The sequence below is a fragment of the Camelina sativa genome, chromosome 17, assembly GCF_000633955.1.
Source record: "Camelina sativa cultivar DH55 chromosome 17, Cs, whole genome shotgun sequence".
Taxonomy (NCBI): Eukaryota; Viridiplantae; Streptophyta; class Magnoliopsida; order Brassicales; family Brassicaceae; genus Camelina; species Camelina sativa.
In genome coordinates, this window is record NC_025701.1 from 1,732,211 (window position 1) to 1,741,158 (window position 8,948).

The 8,948-nt window shown below is 33.5% G+C and overlaps 1 protein-coding gene across 1 annotated transcript in view; it reads left to right on the forward strand.

The window, feature by feature from the left end:
* LOC104754598 (myosin-7) overlaps window positions 1-4,636 on the forward strand; it is an 11,846-nt gene extending 7,210 nt beyond the window's left edge. Inside the window, exons 25-42 of the mRNA XM_010476820.2 lie at window positions 367-519; window positions 623-772; window positions 878-976; window positions 1,095-1,234; window positions 1,354-1,468; window positions 1,547-1,567; window positions 1,673-1,750; window positions 1,839-2,009; window positions 2,182-2,331; window positions 2,472-2,648; window positions 2,750-3,229; window positions 3,299-3,369; window positions 3,457-3,556; window positions 3,634-3,690; window positions 3,774-3,830; window positions 4,054-4,134; window positions 4,218-4,294; window positions 4,386-4,636. Of these exons, the coding sequence (XP_010475122.1) occupies window positions 367-519; window positions 623-772; window positions 878-976; window positions 1,095-1,234; window positions 1,354-1,468; window positions 1,547-1,567; window positions 1,673-1,750; window positions 1,839-2,009; window positions 2,182-2,331; window positions 2,472-2,648; window positions 2,750-3,229; window positions 3,299-3,369; window positions 3,457-3,556; window positions 3,634-3,690; window positions 3,774-3,830; window positions 4,054-4,134; window positions 4,218-4,294; window positions 4,386-4,500 (2,292 nt within the window). The 3' untranslated portion in view covers window positions 4,501-4,636. The remainder of the gene's footprint in view (window positions 1-366; window positions 520-622; window positions 773-877; window positions 977-1,094; window positions 1,235-1,353; window positions 1,469-1,546; window positions 1,568-1,672; window positions 1,751-1,838; window positions 2,010-2,181; window positions 2,332-2,471; window positions 2,649-2,749; window positions 3,230-3,298; window positions 3,370-3,456; window positions 3,557-3,633; window positions 3,691-3,773; window positions 3,831-4,053; window positions 4,135-4,217; window positions 4,295-4,385) is intronic.

Consider the following 8,948-nt stretch of genomic DNA (forward strand, 5'->3'; position numbering starts at 1 on the left):
ATGAGGCATCTGATCAGTGTACTGGTGCAGATGAAGATCGAGGAAGCCAAATCTCAAGAAATCGAAGCATTGCAGTCCGCTTTAACAGATATAAAACTTCAGCTCAAGGAAACTCAAGAAACCAAAAGTATGGAGATCTCAGACTTGCAGTCCGCTTTGCAAGACATGCAACTTGAGATTGAAGAACTCTCTAAGGGACTTGAGATGAGTAACGATCTTGCTGCTGAGAATGAACAGCTTAAGGTTAGTCATAAAACTCTGTCTGAGCCTTTTACTCCTTGGTTAGCAGTGTCTATGTTGAAAGATCATGTTTATGATTTTACGTGTATCTTCGTCGTTTTTTGTCTTATCATCTTTCCATAAAAGGAGTCGGTGAGTTCGTTGCATAATAAAGTTGATGAATCCGAGAGAAAATATGAAGAAATAAGTAAAGTAAGTGAAGAGTGGATAAAAGAAGAAGTTCCTGTAATTGATCAGTCCGGGATCATCAAACTTGAAGCTGAAAATCAACAGCTGAAGGTAGGATTTTTCTAGATACTGATTTTGATACACAATTTGAGGTTCATACTTTCGTTTTCTCCTCTTGATAATATATATCTGATCGAGCATAACGTATTCTTAGGCGTTGGTAAGTTCCTTGGAGGAGAAAATCGATGCATTAGACAGAAAACATGACGAAACAAGCTCAAATATCACAGAGCAGTTGAAGGAGAACGTCTCATCTGATTACGAGACCGTGAGCAATCTTGCAGCTGAGAATGAGCGGCTCAAGGTAATCTTTCTACAGATGTAGCACGACCAAAGAAAACCAAATGGATCAACTAAGTGTTTTCAGTTTATTAGTCCCATTGAACTGATGAATGGAACCACTTCTTAGGCACTTGTAGGTTCATTAGAGAAGAAAGTCAATGAAAGTGGGAACAATTCTACAAAGGAGAGAATGAAAGAGGATGCTTCAATTGATGATGATGAGAGGGTAAGAAAACTTGCTGATGAAAACAAAAACCTGAATTAGACCATAGATAAAGCATTTCTCTGTTAACTGTGTGGATTTTGTCTTCATCGCTAACTTGATTCTGATAATTTTTCATCAGGATCTGGTACGTTCCTTGGAAAAGAAAGTAGATGAAACAGAAAAGAAGTACGAGGAAGCAAGTAGACTTTGTGAAGAGAGGCTGAAACAAGTTTTAGACTCAGAGACCAAGCTAATTGAGTTGAAGACATCAATGCAAAGGTTTGACGTCCTTTCTTCTCCAGAATGTCAATCTTTTTATCTTTTCTCTGAAGTATATTTTGCACTCGCATTAGTTAGTACATATGGATTAGTTACTTGATTATTGTTCTCTTAATTAGGCTTGAGGAAAAGGTTTCTGACATGGAATCAGAAGAACAAATTCGCCGGCAGCAAGCGCTGGTTAATCCTGCTTCCCGGAAAATGTCTCCCCAGGTGTCATTTACAGGACCACCGGTAAATCTACAATTTCTCATACTTCCGTGTAAAATTTTTTGAAAAAAATATTTGACTTATTCCCCTTACGTCTTTCAGCCTGTGGAGAATGGACATAATGTAAGTGATGAACTAGATAAACTGATCTGTGATAGACTTACATCTTGCACATTCAATTCCTTATAAATAGAACTTCTTTGACGGATATTTTGTGCATTCTTACAGGAACCACATGCTCCTATACCGTCAAAAAAGTTTGGGACAGAATCTTTTAGACGATCTGAAATTGAAAGACAACCCCATGTATGTGCCTAACGAAAACATTAGCCTAATTAATAGTTTCATACTTCTTATTCACTGGTTAGTTGGTTGTCATATTTCTATGCTGCAGGAATTTGTTGATGTTCTTCTCAAATGTGTATCCAAAAACGTCGGTTTCAGTCATGGAAAGCCTGTTGCAGCTCTTACAATATATAAATGTCTTATACACTGGAAGATGTTTGAAGCAGAAAAAACAAGTATCTTTGATCGAATTGTTCCTATTTTTGGTTCTGCAATAGAGGTAACCTGAGAAGTTAGGAATTTTACTTGTTTTGTATTACTTACGGTCATTAGTCAGAGGCCATTGGATATGCGGCTTGACAAAGCATGCATATCCATGGTTCAGATAAGATGACCCAAAAAAAAAGTTGTATTAGATAGAACTTAACAAAATCATCCGCTTATTAATGCAGAATCAGGAGGACGACAATCATTTGGCTTATTGGCTAACAAACACATCAACACTCTTATTCTTGCTTCAAAGAAGCATAAGACAGAGCTCAACTGGCTCAAGTCCAACAAAACCTCCTCATCCAACTTCATTTTTTGGAAGGATGACACAGGTAACAAGGAAACGGAAACAAAATTCTTTTCTTGATGTCCGTGTAGCTTGACTTTTCAAGCTCTGAACTCTTATCATTATTCCCGAATCCTCCATATCGCTCAAAATTTATGTAACTTATTACAAATGTGACTGTTTTAGGGTTTTCGTTCAAGCTCTTCCCCGAATCTTGCAACCGATGTGGTGCAGCAAGTAGATGCTAGATATCCTGCTTTACTTTTCAAACAGCAGCTTACGGCCTATGTTGAAACAATGTATGGAATAATCCGAGAGAATGTTAAGAGAGAAGTAACTTCACTGCTTTCTTCCTGCATCCAGGTATACCTTTGGTCACCAGACCAATAAACTAATAGTTTGAGAATCTATTAGCTTCGAAGATAGGATTGTTTCATATAAATGACTCTCTTCTAATGATTCAGAGTCTGAAGGATTCATCATCTAAATCCTCTGTTGTGAATTCACCATCAAAGTCATCTGAAGAGCATTCACCGACTAAGCCATCTGAAGAGGATCTCCCTGCTAAGTCATCTGAAGATAATTCACCAAAGAAGTCATCTGAAAAGAATTCACCCACTAAGTCATCTGAGGAGAATTCGCCGAAGAAGTCATCTGAAGAGAATTCACCAAAGAAGTCATCTGAAGAGAATTCACCAAAGAAGTCATCTGAAGAAAATTCACCCACTAAGTCATCTGTAGAGAATTCACCAAAGAAGTTATCTGAAGAGAATTCACCAAAGATGTCAGTGGAAGATAAGTCACCAAAAAAGTTATCTGATGAGATATCACCATCTATAGAGGGGCAAGCAGTGAAGTCTTCTGTAGAGAATTCACCAGCAAGCTCTTGGCAAAACATTATTGGGTTTTTGAACTACAATCTCTTCACATGGAAGAAAAACTACGTAAGAATATTTATATATGTAAGCTTCACATTACTGCTTAATTTGCCTACTAAAAACGTTCTCTTTCAGGTTCCTCTGTTTCTCGTTCAGAAGATCTTCAGCCAAACTTTCCAATACATCAATGTTCAACTCTTCAACAGGTCATTGTTTCTATCCCTACATCACCTTTCACTTGGATAAACCATCAGTCGACGTATTAAACTAGATATATTATCTGAATCATGCAGTCTTCTCCTTGAACGAGAATACTGCACAGTCAACATGGGCAAAGAAGTGAAGGCAGGGTTAGATGAACTAGAGTCATGGTGCAGCCAAGCGACTGAAGAGGTATAAAGTTGCCTGAAAAAAGTTGTAGTAACCAAACATTTTTAGGACATGATTTCACTTGCTACTCTTGAATGCAGTTCGTAGGATCTTCTTGGGATGAACTGAAACACACAAGACAAGCCGTAGTGCTCCTGGTTTGTCTTCTTTTATTGACAGTGTACGAGTACTCTTCCTCTTCCTTTCTCGTTCCTAAATGTTTATGTGCTTTTTCTTTCAGGTTACAGAACTGAAGTCCACAATTACATACGACGATCTTACAACTAACCTTTGCTCGGTAAGTCTCTACTTCTCTGATGTCACAATACCATTAAAGAGTAGAAGAACAATTAGACATCACAAAGGACAGGTTTCAGAATCAAACATGTGCAAAGATATATATCAATTTAGATTGAGGAAGGCATGGAGGACTTTAGTTTAGAACCTAAATCCTTTGTAGCCTTCTTTTATCTCTAGAAGGCTTATAATTAACCTTCTTCCAATATGTCTTTGTTTGTCAGGTTCTTAGTACTGAGCAATTGTATAGAATATGTACTCTCTGCAAGGACAAAGACGACGGCGATCATAACCTATCACAAGAGGTAACATTGCTCTGAGCTCTGACAAACCAAAAAGAATAAAAGACACTCTATTAAAAGATTCTATTTCGGCTTTCACAACGCAGGTGATTTCCAACTTAAAACTTCAAATGACAAATGAAGATGAAGATAGACGTTCCTTCTTGCTAGACGACGATTCCAGGTACTGACTAAAATCATTTACAGAAATTATTCAGACATCTTGAGCTTATATACGCTCATAAGTAATTCCACCGTTTGTGTGAACACAACAGCATCCCTTTTGAAACCGATGAGATATCGAGCTGCATGCAAGAAAAGGACTTTGCGAATGCAAAAACAGCTTCTGAGCTCGCTGATAACCCCAACTTCCTCTTTCTCAAGGATTGAGAAACTGTTTATTCAGCCTTGGTAGTATAATATCGGTTTTGGCTTTGCGTTTGTAGAGATCTCCATAGCTTTCTTTTTGTACGCCTCCTATTCTTTTGATTTTTTCAGGCTCCTATTTACATGTGAGACAAGAAACCTTAAGAGCAATTTTTAACAGTGTAATACAAATTTTGATTTATATACGACGGCCCAGATCGGGATTCGGATTGCCACGTCACTCGGTTAACAAAAACCAAAACGGTTACGAACAAACCCGGTTGGTAACAAACCGGTTTGTCTTTGGTCAAAATATACGCATATACAACATGAGATTGATACATGAACATAGATATTTTCTTTCTTTTTGTTAGTTTTGTCAACTTCTTGGGTAAAACTTTAAAAGTATGATGATACTGGAGAATTTTAAATAAAGAAACCGTGACGATGGACAACCACGCATAAACCCTATTTAAAAACTTATAGACAACTGCAGAAGCAAATAAAAACAACGTATAATAATAATAATAATAATTAATAGCAATAATTGAGCCATATTAGTACTAGTATTAAAATAGGTTTGACATATAAATAAGGGGTGAAAAAAAGAAAGATGATAAAATTTGAGGCAAAATGCAATGTACATCTGCAAGAATCTTGGGAGACGGCTTAAATTTTACCCGTTTTTCTAAGCATTTAATTCCATGAGACAATTAAAGTTTTAACAAACACCTTCTCTTTGCTATAATTAGCTACTAACATCCATGTTGTATATATATAAATAGTATTATTAGTTGGTAGTAATTTAATATAATTCTGCTCATATCATAGTCATACCAATACAATATAGAGAAAAACTTCACTCTCGTATGCATATTCTAAGCCTTTGGGGTGGTACGTTGATTATTAAAAAATCAGTAGACCAGTAAATTACTTTGAAAATTTATTGAAAAATCGGGGGAAATTTATATTCTTTTCATAATGAGTATATAGAACATTTTCTCGTTGAACAAAAAAAATCATTCACTCCATAATCAATCGGCGCTACAGTTTATTTAGTGCAAAATAACATTCTCCTTCTTTCTCTAATACAACTCGTCGAGTTGACTAATTTTTAGCAGATCTCTATTATACACTTCTTTCGAATACGAATATAGGAAAAGATTCATAAAAAGGATATATATATACTAGTAATTCATATTTTGGAATTAATAAAGAAACTCGTGACTACATAAAATAACCCAAAAGGCAAAAGCCAATTACTAAGAAAAGTACTACTATATATTTGTGATTTATTTTGTTATCAATTATTTAATCACATTGATTTGTTAGCTACCACATGCCGCTTATTATGTGTGACACGATACATGACGCTTGAAAATCAAACCAAACTATTCCCCTTGATACATACATTACTAGTCCTTTTTTATATATCAGAACATTAATACTGTAAAATACAGATCATAAATATTGGTGAATTGATTCGGACTAAAAACTGTTCTGGAAAACCAATGTAAATAGGAATAAGTATCAGCAAATATGAATATGTAAAATATGTTTAAAACCAATTTAAATATTCCAACCAAAAAAAACAAAAAAAAAACAAAAGAGTATCAGAAAATGTGGACAAGAAAAATCATCAGAAACTATACAGATCGTATAGTTATAAGGGGGTTGACCAGTAAAAAATAGTTCACCAAAAAGGTCAAGAAGACACCTGAGGCTGATGATGGTATAAATTAAATCAGAAACAAAAAAAACATGTGAGATCACATGGATTTCCCATCTTTCACTATCTCAAACTTTTTTTAAGGGAACCATTTGACTCCAATCATTTATTGTATTTCCATACCCTTACAGTTATTACAGTTATGGAGTCAGTTGCATCTCTATCTTCTTCTTCTGCTTTTTTTTTCTTCTCTAATTATATTTTAGTATTCCATGTTGTGACACAATTTTTTCCCAAAAAAAAAATATATATCTCTCTTTCTGAAGATTATTTTATACATATAATCCATATTTTTTTTTGAGATTTCTATCATGTGTAATCATTGATGATGTCTTCAGTGATATAATTATGCCGGTTCTTTCGCACCTCCAAGAACCTATGATGTGCTTACGAAAATCTTCTCATAAATATTGTATTTTCTCTTAACGTCTTCTTTGTTAGAACTGTTGGAATAGTGTAATACATACCTAAGAATGTAAAAATGTACTTGCCCTAGACTGATCCGCTATGGTTGGGTTAAAGTTGGAGAGTTTTTTTGGCATGTTAAGTTTCTTAGAAGTCATACGGGAAATTAAATGGAAATGAGAGTTTGATCATATCCTTTAGATTTACTGCAAATCTCATCTCATTAATACTATATAGTTTGGTATTTAAATGAGTTTATGTGACAAGTAATACGAGTAGTAGCACCGAGTCACCGACCCCTAGTGTTGAGTATCAACATCGCATGTTTTGTTTTTTTTTCTTTCTAAATGGCTTCAATTACATTACTATGCGTTAGTCAAACACGCAGTAATCCACATAAAACAATTGGGAGAAAATAAATGTTCGTATATTTTTCAAGATATGCTATTCATCTATAAAAAATTTACAGGCAATAAAAAAAAGCAAAAAACAAATTAAATTGAGGCGGCATAAAATTAGGTAGGCTTTTATGCTAGACTTAAAATTGTAACATGGGATTTTGGGTCCCTAATATATATATTTTTTTAAATTGAAGTCACATGATTAAGACCGATCAATCTGGTTAATGTCAATAAAAATACAGTATGAGTTTATATAAAAATTACTTCCTCTGTTTCACAAAGAGTGTCATTCTGACATATTTTACACAAATTAAGAAAAGTTTGAATTATACATATTTACCCCTATTTAATAAGTAATTAATGATCTAAATTCAATGAAATAGCTTTGGCTTAGGGGTAAAAAAGAAAATTTAGCATTAAAACACTTATTGGAAATGTAAAATGACATTCTTTGTGGAACAAAAATTTTTCTCCAGAATGACAACAACAACAAAAAAAAGTATTTCGGAAATTCCATTTTACTAGTTTAGCAATAATTTGTCCCTTTTTCTAGTAATATATGATAAATTATGTTTTTTTTTTGCTTTGCGAGATTCTCTGGCAATAATTACACTTATTGGACGAAAAGAGTTGGTATTCAGTAAACTAAAATATAAATATTATTCTTTTTATCATACCAAATAATTTTTCAGATGTTAGAAATGATTGGCATTACATATATACCCACCAAAAGATTTGACCAAAATTTGGCTGATAATGTCGCATATTTGATGATTATGTTATATGTCAGTTTATTTTTTATTGAGTCCACTTATGGTCTTCATTTATGGGAAGCAAATATGGGTTGGTTTTGCTAATGGTCAAATGAGAGATCACAAAGTCAAATGATTATTTTTTTTTAAAAGACAAATTTTTGATTAATTAGCACAAAAAGAGTTTAGTATTCCATTCCCCATGTTTCCATGTGATAATATACACAAACTATGCATTCCCATTTGTATTCGCCATAGATATTATTTCTCTTCAATATTATTTTTGTTTTGAGAAAATACAAGCAAAATCCAATATTCTCTCCCTCAAGAAGATTTTTTTGTCCGCTTATTTGGAACTGGAAAATTTAGTTAATGAATTTTCAATTTTTATAATCCAATAAATTTCCAATCACAATGAAAATAACAACTTTGTCTTGGATAAAAATTTTACTTTCTATTAATTAATTACTAATTAGATACGGATGTTTAGAAAGAAAAAAAAACTACAGAAATAGAAAGAAAAAAAAACTACAGAAATAAAAAGAAAAAGAAAGAATATATAACTGGATACTAAAATAAAAACTAGTTAAAAAGAAATATTGGTATGCATGTAGTATGTATGCATGTAGTAAGATATTGGAATGCATGTAGTATCAACGTATATATACTATCCATACATAGTAACATAAATGGGCGAATAGCACGTATGATGTATGCACGTAAATCAAAACAGTGCACCGAACATTATAATTAATTTAAACCAACATACCGTAAGAATACTTAAATATGTGTAATCGGTGCATTAATGTTAACTCTCGAGGTTTCTAGGAAATGAGACCACACCACTACCCAAGTCTTGGAATATGGTAAATGTAATCAATTCCCAAAGCCTTTTTAGTTTTCACTTCTCACTTTGTGATCTCTCAATCAACGAGAATGGAACACGCCTTCAATTTCGATTCTCTATATCTATGCATCAAATTAACCAAAAGATAGTGTGTATTCCAAGAAATGTTCAGCAACTACCATTATCCACAATTCCACATGTGAACTTATTTAACTTGATGAAACTTACATGATGAGTACATCTGTACATATAAATAATGATTTGACTAGATATTATGAGTAGTAAGAAATTTTAAACTCATACAAGTTATTCTACCATTCATTTTAGGGACTACAAAT